Source organism: Lissotriton helveticus, chromosome 7 (assembly GCF_964261635.1).
Source record: "Lissotriton helveticus chromosome 7, aLisHel1.1, whole genome shotgun sequence".
NCBI lineage: Eukaryota > Metazoa > Chordata > Amphibia > Caudata > Salamandridae > Lissotriton > Lissotriton helveticus.
Window position 1 is genome coordinate 1,780,754,952 of NC_136068.1, and position 16,755 is coordinate 1,780,771,706.

General features: G+C 41.8%; 1 protein-coding gene across 2 annotated transcripts in view; it reads left to right on the forward strand.

Annotated features, from left to right (window-relative positions):
* Positions 1-15,420, forward strand: part of LOC144767711 (protein RoBo-1-like) — a 183,284-nt gene extending 167,864 nt beyond the window's left edge. For both annotated transcript variants that reach the window (XM_078651100.1, XM_078651101.1), the window contains one exon: positions 15,265-15,420. In XM_078651100.1, coding sequence (XP_078507226.1) covers positions 15,265-15,395 — 131 coding nt within the window. In that variant the 3' untranslated portion in view covers positions 15,396-15,420. The remainder of the gene's footprint in view (positions 1-15,264) is intronic.
* Positions 15,421-16,755: the final 1,335 nt, after the last annotated feature.

The following is a 16,755-nucleotide window of genomic DNA, read 5'->3' on the forward strand; positions in this document are numbered from 1 at the left end:
TGCTCCTCTCAGGCCACTCAATGTCTCATTTCCTGTTTTTTCACATGCTGCTACTGCCACTGTGTACCACTACTACTACAACCGCAAAGATGCCATTTCATCCATCCAGGATTCCATAGCCAACCTTAATCGCCATTTGCCATGCAGCCAGTCCTGTGCTTAGCCCTATTCTCAAACACGAATTACAGGTAAGATAAGCATTTTGGGGGAGGAAGAATAATGGAGTAGGAGGGGAGGAGAGACTGACGGTAGTACTAGTAAAGTAGTAGCACAATTGAATTCACTAACTCTGTCAGTGGCACTTTTGTACAAATTTATGCGATTACTTAGACAATTTGAATCAACCAGCCAGTTAAGTTTCATGAAAACAACCGTACAGTTACCCCCTGCCTCCCCCAAAAAACAGTAAAAACGCATATGCTATGTTTAAGTGGAAAATAAATAATTATGTTGACCCTAACAAAAATAAACTATCCCACAAGACCCGACTCACCCCCCTCCCTAACCCCAACCAATGTACATGAAATGGCCCCAAAAGTTCGAAAACACCAATGCCCAATTCCCACCCCCCAAAAGTCTTTACAAAAGGGGCAAGGGACAGTCTCTACTTTGGCCAGTCGTGTCCTGTGGCCAGGTGGTCCCGCAGCTCTCTCCGGAGGGCCTTGAGCAGGACTTTCTGCCTCTCTACCTCCTGCTCAAGGTATGCCACTAGCAGGGTTAGGCGGTGCACACGCGCCTTGCAGGTACTTTGGGGGGCAGCTGTTGGTTGAGCTGCTCGGCGGCGGCTAGTGGCTGCCAGACCACGGAGCCGTACCGCTGGAGGATTGGGCTGGCTGTATGACCCAGCGGCAGTGGAGGAGGATGCAGCTGTTGTTGACTGAGACGACTCCTCCTCCTCCTGAGCCACCAGCCGCCGATATTCGGCGGCAATTGCCTCCAGCTTCCGGCACCTGGCCTGGATAGCCAACTCCTTCCTTGATGGTTGAGAAGGAGTATATACGAAGAAAGAAAAAAAATACTTTAACCAATACTCTTTAAGATTAACACAAAATAATTCAACAGAAATATGTGTCACAGTAGCACTAGCAACTTGCAAGCACAGTACATAACATTTGTGGCATGTATCTATCTAACCTCCCACTTCGTCAGCCTCTGCTCGAACATTAGTGGGAGTTTTCAGGAATTCTACTAGCACTATGGACTCACTACATTAGACTCAGACAGTACACCAGTATTCTTTTTCTCTCTTGTTTAGCGAAAGGAGTACGTAAACTTTAGGAAGCTGACATAATGCCAGCGCGGTCAACTTGCACCCAAGAAAAAAAGACGCAAGCCACGATGATGCAGACTTGCGTTACTGTTACCAGTACATGCAGATGGGGAAGCTCTTACTTTTCTATTACGGGTGGCACTGGCCATACTCTGTTACAACAAGGGCTACTGCTCAATTAATTTAACTTTCACCCTGCTCTGCCCCTGACTACTACAAAAGGAAAATGAAGAAGATAATATGATCATCTATCCCTTCACATGATGTTTGCTTATATAAGGGATGACTTTATGGGCTTTATTTTTATTTATTGAGTGAACACCGATAGGCCACACATGAATGACATAGTTGAAAAAAAAATATTAACATAGGTAGTGAGTGATCCCCGTAATCGCCGGAGGAAGGCACTTGTGACTTGACTTGATAATTTGAACTATATAATATAGATACAAAATATATGCTGTGCTTGCAAATTACTGTTAGTCAAGGGAGTATTCTGAAAAATGACAACTTCTACTTTCCTCGGCTTTGCTACTCTGGCACGGACGTGCGGTGTTGCATGCTCTTCAAACTAACACTCTTCATCCAGTGACCGTCTACTCTGTCTACTCTACATACACCTATGCTATCTATGAGGAAGATACCATCCAGGCATCCATCCATTCAAAGTAAATATCAATCATTCTTCTTAATTTCTCAACTGGACAAACCTTACTTTTTCTCACCGACAAACATCCTTTTTTATTTTATTTTGTAAACCACCACCCATGCATCCGTGCTTGACTTGCATTTGAATTTGACCCAAAGGATGTATTGCGTACACATACCGTTTCTGTTTCACCCACCCAGGCAGTCCTTTTTTCTTTCTCCTTCCACCCATCCTTGCTTCAACTGGCCATGCATCAGATTCCTACCAGCCACCTCTGCCTGCATTCAAAAACACGTATCATTCTTTGCCAGTCATCAATTTAACTCGCTCGTCCTTCCTCCTTCCTTACACCCTTCTTTCCCTTTTTGTTCATCCCATCCAACAAGTTCATCTCTGATCTGACTTGGCTTCTCGATAAAACTTTCACAGCTGAGTTGAAGTCAAATTTAGAGGAGGCCATTGGTTACTCGTCATCTCCCGCCGCTAATGCTATTGCTAATGCTATTGCTAATGCGAAGTCAAGGTGACTGTCTTCTACCTGGTTGACAAAAACTTAGTTCTAAATGTGTAAGTCTTCTTAAAAGTAAAGTGTACTTGTACTGTACAATATACACCCCTGCAACAAGCCTACTCTGTAATCTCAATAAGTAAGGAATATAATAGCTTACCACTGCCCGCCACTACCAAGGCATCCCCACAGCCATTCCTGCTGGCACTGGTGGCACCGCATCCGCCCCTGAAGTGACCAACTCTGCGCTGGCCCCGGCACTGGTGGTGGTCTGTGCCGATGGTGTTCCGCCTAGAAAATACATTTCATATTTTTAGATGCCATATACACCACTCCCTATTTTGTCTAGGAATGAAATAAATGTTACTACATAAACAAATTAAATTATTTGTGACTCTCTAGTCTAAACTAAAAATTCCCCTTTCGGAAGGGGAGGGTGTTTTTATTTATGCTTAGCCTTAACATGCTACACTTTTTGGCACAACTGATAAATGCTTGCTTTTTAACACGCACCATTTTTCACATAACAGACAGAAGATTCCCTTCTACCAACAAGAGCAATATGTTACTCATCATCATCACCACCAGTACTTTAAGTTCCAACCAGGTGAGGGGTCTCCCACAATTAATGTGTAAATCAACCACTGTTCAGTTTTCATGAGTTCACCGTTTCTCTTCTAAGAAGTTGATTTTAATAAATGTTTTTATATAATGCACAATTGAAACTTAATATACAGAGTACACACAGAGCTAGTTGTTTTACTTTTAATAAAGCTTTAAAACTTACATAGACTCTGTGGTTTTTGGTCATGAGTGAGCGAGCGAAAGGGTTTGCAATTTGCAAGCATGATTCCGTGACTCTGAGAGGTCGGGACTCTAACTCCGTTGTCGTATGATCTGGGTTGTATAATCATTGGGGATCATCGCTGCATTCGGGAGCTAAATAATGACTCTGACACCATAGCAAGTCAGTAAGGAGATTGGGGGTTCAACTACTGTTATGACTGAGGTATGTGGAATTTCTAACTGCGCCTATTATCACCATTGCCCTATTTCTTGTCCATAGTTCTGTATGTGTACAATAGTCCCTGCAACAGTAGTAGTATGTCCTCCTATACAATCAAAAAGTGAACTAGTATCTTATTCTTGGTGGCCATTGACATTTTATTGTTGGGAATTGTCAAAGGATAAACATTAAGAAGACTTCAATAGATATTATGGACAATCCAGAGGACTGCACTCAGTGCCTAGAGCTATTGCTGAATAGGAGTTTTGTTTAACACCTTTTGCCAACTGCGCAAGCTTAGTTAGCTACACAGACAGACTAATATTAATAAATAGTAGTAGCACATAGAGTCATAGTAGAGGCAGGATAAGCATTTAGAAACAGTCTACAAGAAGATCAAAGACGATTTAGGAAAAAAAAGAATTATGATGAAAGTTTGGAATAAATAGGTGCTGTAAAAGTTAGGGAAGTATAATTATTAACATTAACAGGAACACTTACTGGGGCCAGCAGAAGAGCCCTCGGCGGACCGATTCTGGCCTTCCTGCTCTGCCGGCGCCGCCACCTTTGTCCTCTTGCCCCAGGGAGGTGCTGATGTACATGAAAGAAAGACACAAACATGGATGATTGTTGTCAACGAAATCAAACATTTCAAAAAAACAATAACAAATTATTTCGGGGAAATAAACAACAATTGCACTAAATTTATGACCTATCTGATGTGGTCTACTAGGATATTAGTATTGCTGGATTCGTGGACCGTCTACTTGGAAAGTTATGTAACTCACTAAAGCAACTACAAAAAGGTTCTGCTAGGACTGGCAGCACTCAGCAGCACACGAAGTGACAGACACAGTCCATCATGATTGCAGACCACTAAAAAATGTCCTACTTACTAACAAGTCATAATATACTCAACCTATCAATTCACCAACACTATCTCTTCTTTGTGGCAGGAGTACAAAGGAAGGACTGGACTTGAGTCTCTAGTCTCTAGCATTACGCAGTTCTGTAAAGTACACTCATACATAATCACTCAGGCCAAATGAGCACAAAATTGAAAACAAGTAAGCATAGTAGCACCGCCACTGAGCAGGCGAGCACCTGCAATCACAGAAGCATTTGAGATGTAATTTACCTGCAATGTAATCAGCAACATTTTTGCTCTTCCAAAAAAAACATATATTTGCAATATAGCACAGAGCAGAAGAAAACAAGTAGTTATTAAATAGCTACTAGTACTCACCAAGCCCAGGGATCTCGATGCCAAGCAGGTCGAGCAGGTCTTGTTCCCGGTTCAGTATGTCAGACCACCGGTGCGTCACCTGCTTGTAGGTGCGCCGGACCCCTGACTCCCGATACATGGCACGGCACACCTTACCCCATAGCTGGCGACGCTCCCAGAGGCCATACCCGGTACCGGGCCTGCCGCCTGCTGCGATGGTCTTGGGGAGGTGGCGCTGCACAAAGAAGACCAGTGCGGCCACCTCCACCGCGCTGAAGATCTCCCTGGGACTTACAGATGCCCCCCTTAAACGCCCGCATCGTAGCTGACTGCGGGGTGCGGGACTCTTCCCCTTGGACTTGCCGGCTCCCTTTGCCACGGTCCTTGGTTAAAGAAAGGAAAAATAGGAAAGAATGGACAAAAAAAGTAAAGAAAAGAAAAGAGAGAGTTAAAAAAAAGTAGTTATTAAAGTAACGAAAAGTAGAAAAAACCACAAAATATAGATGTACATAAATAGAGAGATAAAAAAGATTTTAAAAAAGTTCAAACAAACAAAGAATTACAAAGATTGAAGCAGGATAGAAAAGGCATGCCCAGAACCATAGCAATGAAAGAAAAACAAGATGGCCGCACCCATTGCAATCACGTGGGTAAGTTTGCGCGATATTTTCCTTGCGAGCATGCAAAAACGGATGCGAACATGCAACTGCGACCCGGAACAGGAAATGCACAACGCGAGCATGCAACTGGCGAATGGAAACGGAAATACGCAACGCGAACAGTGAAAACAAGATGGCCGAGCCCATATACGACCGCATGGATAACTTTGTGTTAGCCGCGGTGAAAAAAAATCCCGCAAACTCGCAAAAAGAAAAAAAAACGTAATCTCAGAAAAGTTTGCGTATTTTGTGAACCGCGAATACGTTTTCAGGCGAATTCGCGTACAGCGAATTCGCAAAATTTGCCCACACCTAATTTTTTCTGTTGTAGTGAATTTCACTTCAGCTTGTGTGTACAAGTGTGATTTGTAAGCAATTGGTACTTTTTCACCTTCATCAAAAGTTAAGTACTTAAATCCGCATCTCCCAGGGATGTTTCGAATTACAGGGTTGCATAGGTTTATGCGTGTCTGTAAATGTGATGTTGCTAACATGTCTGTTTGCACTGAACGCAGCATTTCTGTGTGTTTTTGAGTCCAATAGGTGGTTTTGAAATCAGGTTTGATTAATTCGTAGAGAGGTTTAACTCTTTCTGCGTTGTTTAGAATGTAAGTTCTTCCGAAATTCAGGAAACCTAGAATTGACTGTAGGTTTTTCAGCGTTTTTGGAGGTTTGAGCAGCGCACACTTTTCTAAAAAGTTGGCTGCCAGGCTTTTGCCTTCACTTGAAAGTTCTTATCCTAAGAATAGGACGTTGAGGTGGGCAATTCTTGATTTTTGAAAGTTGAATTTGTATCCTTCAGATGCGAAACAAAGTATTATGGTGTTCACCCTGTTCAAGTGCCTGTCCAAGTCATGGTCTGTTAGATAGATGTCATCGACATAAGATAATGCCTCATCATCATATATTTGTAGTAACTCTGTTACTCTGGCTGAAAATAACCCTGGACTATTCTTGAATCCCTGGGGGAGACAACAGAAGTGACACTGTGTCTCCATAATTGAGAAAGTGGTCAAGTACCTGCTTTCAGGAGCAATATTTTGACAGAAGAAACCGTTTGAAATATCTAATGTGGTTTTATATTTTGTATGCACTATGTTATTCATCAGTGCTGCACTGTGTGCATTTTGTACTGCAAACGTTTTGCATCAAGAGTTTAAATGTCTGTAGTCCAAAACTAGACGATATGTATTGTCTGGTTTGGAGACAGGAAACAAAGGATTGTTCATTGACGAGGTGCATGTTTCAATCACCCCTGGGTATTCAAGTTGATCTAATATCTCCCTGACCTGTTCTTTAGCTTCTTTCTTAACTGGATACTGCCTCTGAGCAGTTGGTTGATTTTTTAACTGGATTTTTTGCTGAGGAGAATCCTCATCCCATCCAGCATGATTTTTATATATTGCTGGAGCCTGGACTACTGCCCATTCTCTGGCATAGGTGTATTTTAAGTGAATTGGAATATGATTAGAGTAGGCTTGCATAACGATGTCTTCGCCATGTGGGCACTCCCTGACAAATTTTGGTGGCCAGTATTTTTCAGCTAGAAGGATGTCATAACCCTTAGAGAGCTTCTCCCAAAAGAGTGCTCTTATTTTCCTAGTTATGTCCCCCTCCATCCGGAGTGTTACTTCATATAACTTATGGGGTACACTAACCATGGTATCGGCAGTTTCAACTTGAATCTACTCATTCAAGTCCACTGTCTCCAGATGATCCTTCAGGATCATGCGAGCTATGGTAACTTCTGCTGCACTGTCCAGCATTGTCTGGGCCCACTCCCCGTTCTTGAGTTGTGTCCTCAAGATCCTCGGCATGTCTGATTTTTAGACCTGCTACCTTCTTCTTGGAGAATTGGGTTTTCTTATCTTTTGGAACGTGTTGATCGTCTTTGGACTTCAGACACTCTTCCTTGTGTTCTGACCGTCCTCTTCTTTCCAATTTCTGTGAGGATGTCTGAAAGGTATGAGAGGAGCGCGTATCAGTATCTTGATATCTATCAGGTTTTCTCGAATAGGTTATCCCTATTCCTGAGGTTATACCTCTTTTCAGAGGGCTCCTTTTGAGGAGACCTACCTCAGGATTGAGAAGGCTTCTCTTTAGGAAGTACCTGTCTAGTATTTTCCCACTTCTTTTTAGGAGTAGTGAGAGTGTTTTTAATAAAAACCTTTTCCGGATTTTCTGTTGGGGCTTTACTGGTTTCCCACCCAAACTATCTCTACCAAGTTCTTCATAGGATTTTTTTATTATTCTGGCCAGTTCATATGGTTGCTCAGTTAAATCAAGTTCTTTTAATTTTTGGCGGATCGCCATGAATGCTGCTTCACCTTTAATATTAGCTAATATTATAGCTGAGACCTGTTTGAAATCGTTAAGTAATTTCATACCCAGATTTAAAGCAGGCTTTGCCCCGTATTCATTTTGAATTTGTTTCAGGACATCTGCCAGTACCGCCATAGACAGAACACCATGTGTTTTTGTGTAGATTGCAGCAAAGACTGTACCCAAGTGTCACAGTCCTTCAGGTGTGGTGCGATCCCCATTGGTAAACCGATTGTTAACATTCTGTGTTTCTCATGAGGTGTACTATCTAGAAATACGGCCTCTATTTAAGTAATTTTTTTAGCTACCCAGAATGGAATTTGTTCCCATTTTGCGCGAAATTTACCAATGACTGATTGTATAGTCTGCGTTGTAATTTTATTTGTGTTTGCTGTGGAATCCTTATAGGAGGTTGGAATGTTACAGTCCGCATGACATATTGAACCAATTGTCTATGTATTTTTATTCATTTTTTTAGTTGAACTAATAGTTCTGGACCTGACATTTCTTCAATGGTAGGATGTGGTGTATAGCTGGTTAGTACCAGCCATGTTGCTCCTGGTCTACCTAGTGGACCGAGCCTGGTAATGTAATTTTGATGTTGTAGGGCGCCTTTAAACCAGAGCGCATGTTCTTGGTATGTTAATGGAACTTCAATGTCCTCAAAAGGAACGTATTCTGTTGGAGGTTCCTCTACTTTGTAGAAGTGGAACATACGTGTTACTGGATTTGCTTCAGGGAAGACAATCCATGAATAGAATACCTCTGTCTGACGATATTCATGTGCCTCTATGACAAAGATGACCCTACCACCTCTTGATGAAAGGCCATTTGTTATAAGCTTTATAGTGATAGTTTTCCTTAAATTTTCCGGGATGTTTACAGCAACCGGGTCATTTTGTTGGAAACCTGTAATGTCTAAACGCGGTTGGGCTGCAGTTCTTGCAGCTCTGCACTTCATTTTGTTGAATGAAGGTTTGCAAAGCAAGTTTCAAGGAAACACAGATAAGCTGCACAATATTTTGGAACACTGTATCCTTCAACGTTGAATCAAACCAAAAACGAATACATAGGATTTTTCGTCCTACTCAGTAATGGCAGATATTTTATCCTTTAACCCACTCCAGATGTCTATTGGAGTATGTTACGGGAAAAAGGGGTCTCTTTGAAAAGCACAACTGAGTTACTCTAGTATCTAGTGTTAAATTAGTGCCTTACCAAACGTTGGGCACCATGCAGTGTAGTTCCTATATTCCCAATAGGCTCTGCGCATTGGAATAATATATCCTATAGATGTGACGTAGGACTTAAGTCGACTAGGACTCTATCGAATATATTAGACTTAATTATGAGTGCCAGCTAGCTCAGAGGTCACTAGAAACTTTCTCGAATAAACAAAAAGGATTCGTTTCTGACAACCGCATAAACATGACAACTTTTTTCCCCCAAAATAAAACTGATCTTCAGAGCCGTGGAAACAATAGATAGATATTTCACTCAGTCAATCGTGCTTGCTTTGTTTCACCAGAGGTGCAGAGAAATAGAGAGACTGGCGTTTTCAAGTATTTATTGAACAGTCTTCTTTCTCATGCAAAAGAAATGAATTGCTACAATCGTAATACTGGCTGTAGAGTATAATGCGTACAGCAAGAAGAGTATTATGAAATAATACTGTAAAAGCATGGTATGGTTTCACAGCCATAAAATACATACATAAATAACAAAGACTAAAAGTACTCAACTGGTGCTTCTAAAATACGCCTACCCCGATGTACCTAACCTAAGTCTAGTACGAGGGGAGAAGTAAGTATGGGTTTCAGTTTGTTTGCCAAGAATCTATCCAAGATTTCGCGTGGTGTCTAATCAGCTCCGGACCTTGGTTTAGAATGAAGGAGGTCCGTTATCTCTGTCTTGAGACTCGATTTGCCAACACCCCGTGAGGGGAGCTTGGAAACAATGGAGCTGGATTCTCAGCAAGAGAAAGGCAGCCTCTCAATCAGTGTGTCATCTGGAGGGTTGGCTTCCTTTGGCACTTGCTGTAGCGAGATGTGTCGGGCAAGTAGGTATTCAAAATGCTCCAAACCACTGTGGGTTTGCTAGGGCAAGTGTGGGCATATTTTTTCCTGGAATGTGCCTGGTTTGATGTGAAGTCGGACATAATAGCATCACCAAAGAACCCCAATGGAATGGTAGTTCTTTGAAAATAAAGTGCGAGGTCAAGTGCACTCCTATTTGCTTTTTAACTCTTTATCGATTTAGTCCATGTTTACAATGTTTGGCGTGCGCTCGATAGCGGTCTGTCCTGGAACCACATGGTGAATAGATGCAAGTGAGATTGAAGCGGGTAACTTCAAGTTCGAGCGCGCCGCATTTGCCGGAACTTGCAAAAACAACAAGTGATGGACTGAATGTGGATCAATGTCACACACTCCCCCAGTCAAAAGATCTGGGCCCAAATCCATCGTTTTTTTGCACTCCACACCACCCTGGGTTAGACAATGGCGATATGCAAATCAGCTCTGACCCTGTTGCCCCATGGAAACAGTCCAGTCCGAACTACAAAAGCCATGTCCTTCCCAGAACGGAATCAAGCATCCGAGGACCGGACCGGTTTCGAGGTAACACCTCTCTTCAGCCCGGCTAGCTTGACTCCAAGTGGTGTGGAGTGCCTGGGACCCACGTCCGGAACGGCGTATATCAAAAGTTCATCAATCATTTCACATTTTAATCCTTTTATTTTGTATTCAAATTGTATCCTCAGTTGTGCTTGTTACAGGGTAGACCGTAGAAAGTGACACTGCTTCTACACGGCAGCTGTGTTAAAAACTTCTTGCTGTCGCATGCTTGTACTTTCAAACAAATCTTTAGTGATTCTGCTGGTTCCCAATGCATTTCGGGCTTATAATGTAGCCCTTCTTCAGGGGGATCACTACAAATTTAAACAAACATCACTGTTACGTATGAACATGTCCCAACTGTGTTGTACACATAGCCTTATTACCCATAGCGATAAACATTTTCCAATAGACATTTTCCCTCTATGCGCTTAAAAAAGCGCAAAAACCTTTAACCAAAGTCACATAGATGTTATCCTGTTATAATAATACTGCAAGTGAAAAAAAGAAAAGTTTTAATGGCTTTCCTAAAGATGAGCAGACAGTCAATACTGCGAATCTGCGGGGGCAGGGAGTTCCATAACTTAGCTGCCAAGCGAAAAGAACGCCCCCAGGCGTGGCAGCGCTTCACCCTGGGAACACTAAGCAGGTGCTGTCCTGCAGAGCGCAGCTGACGAGGGGGAACATAGGGAGTAAGCAAATTACTCGGCTAAGCTAGGCATAGCAAGTATCAAAATCTTAAAGGAGATACACAACGTCTTAAATTGAATACGCTTCTCCATAGGAAGCCAATGAAGTCTCCAAATGATGCCAGAGGCAGAGCAGAATCACGGGAGTCCCACCAATGCTCTGGCAGCAGCATTTTGGACACGTTGCAACCAAAGTATTTCAGCCTTGTTTGCCCCCAACAGAAGCGAGCTAGCGTAGTCTAGGCGAGATAAAATAGTCGACTGGACAATCAGCTGACGTGTTGATGGTTCAAAGAACTTTAGAAGGGGTTTAAGACCCAGCAGAAGGCCATAACACGTACCAGCTGCTTTTCTTGTGTGGACCTGAAAACTAAGGGATGAATGCAACCATACCCCCAGATTTTTTACCACTTGGTTTGTGGTGGGGATGCTGCCTAGAGCAGTCGGCCACCAACATTCGCTCCACAAGCTCGCTTTCTTCCCAACCAACAAAACCTCAGTTTTGTTGGCATTTAATTGCAAGCAGTTGATAGCCATCCATTCGGCTACAGCTGCCATCCCATCTCTAAACCTGGAGGCATTCGGAGAAGAGCCGTCAGCCAAGGTCGCTACAAGCTGCGTATCGTCAGCATATGAGACCATGGTAAGGTCCCACTGCCTGGCGACCTCTGCCAGAGGCTGAACGTAAAGATTAAACAGTAAAGGACTCAAAGCCGAGCCCTGCGGTACCCCCTGGTAGATAGAATGGACTTGAGAGAGAAGCGGGGGGCGGACACTTGGAAAGATCTTCCGGTCAGAAAAGATCTGAACCATCCCAGAGCCAAATCAGTCACCCCCGTCTCCTCCAGCCACTGTAGCAGAATACCACACGAAACTGTGTCAAAGGCGGCACTAAGATCCAACAGGATCAGTGCCGCCGTCTGACCTGAATGAGTCTCAGTGTCTCCTAATGTGGCAGCAGAGCTACATGAAGAAATTGGAATGTGCCAAACAGAATAAAAGTTCATTAGTAAGTCGAGTTATAGCCTTGAACAAGAGAAAAAATAATAACGGAGTACAGTGTTCTGCTGAGGGAAGCAAGTTAGGAAATAAGGCCTAATACGAACACAGCCTAAGCAGTCTTCGAGTTTTTGCAAAATACAAAATGGAGTCACACTGTCTAACTAAAGCTTACATGCGGCAAGGATAACTCAGTAGGTTACATAACTTGAATACAAATGGTGTCTATTTAGCCATACATTGCTAACCTAATATAAAATAACGAGAGCATTATGGGAAGGGGGACTTTCAGACCTAACAAGATGCTGGTTTAATTTTAAAAATCTGAGCTAAAAGGCACATATTGTTGTTTTACAGACAATCAAACTCTATACACTCTAATGGCTGGTTCTCTTACTGTTACTTTTTTATAGTCCAATGTAGAGTACCACATGTAAACATTCTTAGATGAGATCAAAACCCCTTTGTAAATCCTTGATATGTTAAATTCCGCAAGGGGATCTTGCCTATTTGCTCTTTTACAGTCCAATGGAATTGTCACTCTAGCAATTGTGACAGATTCTGCCTGTTCTGCCCACAGGTGGCCGAATCGTCTGATCATGTCATATTTTTCTGTTCGTCATAACTAAGCAGCAGAAGGAAGTGTATTTGCTGCAACCTGTAGATTAGAAATGTTAGGATGCATACAGAATGTTAAGGAGTGTTACCACGCACTGCATTATGTTGTCTTTCTCATGATTTTTGATGTACATGTGCAGGCTATTTCTAATGCCTGCTCTTGTAAATCTGGGGCAGCGTCAAAAGCAATAGATGTTGCAGTGGAATGCCCACAGATACACCCACTGCATCCCACTTTCACGCTAAGTGATGCGTATAAATGGTCTGTATTTACAAGGCAGTGTTAAGCCACAAAAAGTGACTTAATGCCACTTTGGAAGTATGTAGAATGGCATATCGCTACCAGAACATCGCTAAAAGTAATGTTCTGTTGGTGATATCTTCTTTTAGTTGTCATAAGAAGATTTCCGTTACTGTGTACAGTTCGCGAAGGCTGCCTATTTTGCGTTCAGTTTTTAAAGGTTGCCTATTGTGTCTGCAGTTTTGTGCAGTTTTTATAAATGTGGTGGAAGTGAGGTATTGAGGTTTTGTAAGTAGGATATTGGACCCGAATGCTTATGTATTTGACATATACTGTATATAAAACTTGAGCACCGTGTCACATTTTTTATTACTTGCGTGCAAACAGATATGATGCTTTACATTTAAATGAAGGAGAATAATGGAAATGTGAAATTTTGTGATAAATGAATAAAAAAATATATTGTCCAGTTTAACACTACAGCACTTACAGCCAATTGAAAGAAAATGACATATGTTTCCAGAAGATCATCTGAAATTGTGACAAATGCATTGTCTTGAATCAAAATGCAGTATTTGTATCCCTCTACTATCTATTTGACTATATTGCATCGGGAGGGGATTATGGACCTGGTGATTTGTTTTGAGGTTCTACCAAATTATTGTCCATAGGCAAGTTGTTGTTTAATAATTCTTTACATTATTTTTAAGATAAACTCTTTTGTGGAACATATTTAGAAGCTTACAACTTGCTTCATTATGCTTAAAATAATCAGGAAAAGTACTCAGTTCCTGCAAAGCTGCTTCAGAAAAAAACTATTTCAGGCCCTCATCATCGCTAGGTTGGACTATTGTAATTCTCTTTTGTAGGATTGTCCTCTATCTCTGCTCAAAACTACAACTTAACCAGTGTGCTTATTCTGGGGCTGAGCAGGAAAATAAGCATTTCTGCCCATCTTCCTATCTTTTACTGGCTTCCTATGAGCAAATGTTGGTTATTGAAGATCTTAAGTTTCTGGGCCATATACAGCCTCACCACTGACAGGTACTTGGCTTGTCTTTACTGAACCTATCCTCCATCTAAATACCTCCAATACAGATCTTTATAGTATGCTTCCCTACAAGACAAAAATATATATCTAACATAGTCTAGTTCTCTTGTAGAACCCACTTTGTGAACCAAGATCACAGCGTATAAAACTGCAAAAGAAAGTGCCCCAAGAGCAGACTAGAGAAAGGTGGAAAATGCCGGTTTTTAAACCAAACGCAGAAAATCACTAGCAGCCAGATCCATATCAACTTAACTGTTGGAAATATCTACTAATTGGTTGAAAGCATGCCCAATCAGAATTGTTGAAAGATCATGTTGTTGAAGAATCAGATTGAGGAAGCATTCACCAAATCAGAACTAGGCCCTGCACTTGCACCATCATTTCAATGGATACGGGTAGCCAGTAGGAACAGCTGTGGCATGGACTACCTGGGGATGGCAAACATGTAGTCATCGTTAGACTGGTGTGAGATGCTATTATTTTTGATTGCCTGGTAAGCCACAAGATTACCTTCTTCTTACCTTAAACTTAAAAAAGATAAAAAGTTGTTGAGCTCCCATATATACAATAGGGAGGAACAGTTGGAACAATGCACAATGATTCAGCAAATGCTACCCTGAATAGCCATATCAGCTATGATATTACAACACATATACGAAACTGTATGCTTTGATAACCACGTACCAAGTAATTACCCCTCTAAGTGCACCTGCTGTCTTTCCACTAAAATATACGCCACTGATATCCTTAATTCTCAGTGTCCTGGCTGTTGGGCACTTATTGCTGTAGAAGTTTACGCTCTTAAAATGTATTGTTAAACAAGCAAATGATGCCTTAATTCTAATCATACACTCACTACATACCTGAGAAAATATAAGATGAACTTTGGAACGAGGTTTTTATCAGTTTAAACTTTTGTTTTTTGTTTTATTGCACAACCAGCCTTCAGAAAGCTTATTCGATCAATCCAAACACCAAACGAAACTTGAGTCAGCTTAAAGGTTTTAAGAATGTAGAATCTAGTGCAATGAACAAATAATGAACAAATAATATAATACTGAAGTGACTTATTGCAACTAAAGTGTCCATTCTAGAAATGCGTTATTTTCACCTTCAGGAATGTACCCATCAGGGTATGAGGTACCCAACATGTGCAGTCAACATTACATTATGTTCTCTTATTAGGTTCTTAGTATCATAACTGAACAGAAATAAGTCCATTGTTTGGTGCCTTTTTTCATGGAAAAAAGTCTCAGTTCAATCATCAAACATGCAATCTGATGTACAGCTGTTCATAAACACAATATCTCACCCAGTCAAACAATGCATGTCATGCAGAGTTCTACAGTTTTATCAACTTACAAAGTACACTACAGTATGGGAAACTAAGGTGTGCTGTCTTTGTGTTTCAGGTGAGCCGGTGAAATGGCACAGCGTGAGCGGGTGTGCTACCACGGATGCCTGTGATATTGGACATTTCAGCATAGCGTCATCTAAAATACAGCATTTTGATGTAAAGTGTATTCCTTCCAATAAAGTTTAAAACGGCCCGAGCGGTCTACAATCCCTCCCTTTCCCAGCCTTGTTAATCATAGGTAGCATCTTCGATAATTCACTGTGGCTACCGAAAACATCTGATGTCGAGAGTCAGGATTTATGAACAAGACCACAGTTTGAACTAACCACATCTGCTTATCACAATCCTACCTACTACTTAGGCCAAAGTGACCCACATTGTAAACACACCATGCTGTTTGTGGGCCATTCCCACTTCCATTGGGCCATCTTTGTCTTTAGGTCGGGTTCCCCCTGTAGGCACATTGAAGCCTTTGATATTTATTAATTATATGTATATATGTATGTCACTTACGGAGAGGTAATGGAGTGATGTGGATGGTGGAGTTTGACGGTACAAAAGACGGGAAGACAAAGAGGAGATGGAATTTTTTTAGCAAGGATACAGCCCTGAGTGGTGAACTTTGAAGAGACATGAAGAAGACAGACACCTTGAGCATTTTATTGAACATGTATATGATTAGTCAAAACCTAGTTATTTTAGTATTGTCCAACATTTTTGATGTCCTTGGTCCCAGAGGTCTCAGTGGGAACCGCTGGGTGCATGGGCCAGGTTTGACCAATGAACCACACTTCAAAGGGGTTTAATTTCCTACTGACATTGTATCTGACATTGTATCTGAGACAAATGAGAATTTGAAGGAGGGATACCATGGCGGATCCAGATTAACCTTGAAATATGGTGCAGGCTGCATGGATAGCTAACCACACCCCTTTCTTTCTAGTATCATCTCAAACTTGAGCAGCAACTTCTGAGGTCTAGCAAGATAAGGCCTAATCACCTCTGAGAGAGGACTCTTGTAGGAAAGTAGGATCTGCTTTTATGTTTCCCACACTTTTTGTCTGGTGCTGTGCTATGCTGTTTCCGTTAAGTTTGACTGGGATCCTGCTAATCAGGACCCCAGTCTTTGTGCTTTATCCCCTAAATTGGAATGGTAAGTACATAGGTACATCCCAGATAGGACACTGGTCTACCCTTGTAAGTCCCTAGTATTTGGTACTGAGGAACCCAGGCCATAGGTACACCAGGGGTCCCCCATGGGCTGAGGCATGCATTATGCCACCCATGGGGGATCACTTAAACTGTAACAAAGGCCTGTCATTTCAGCCTGTGTAAGCTGGTACTAGCGCTACTTATGACAGATATAGGTTTCTTTATATCTGAGGTCACTGGACTTAAAATCTATAAGTCACCCCTAAAGTAGGCTTTTCAATCCTAAAAACAGGGTGCTTGGTTCTAAGTGTGTTGGTGCCCCTGCATGAGCAGGACATAACTACAACCTCCAGAGTCCATTCTAATGGGTTTTAAGTCCATCAGCCATTATGAT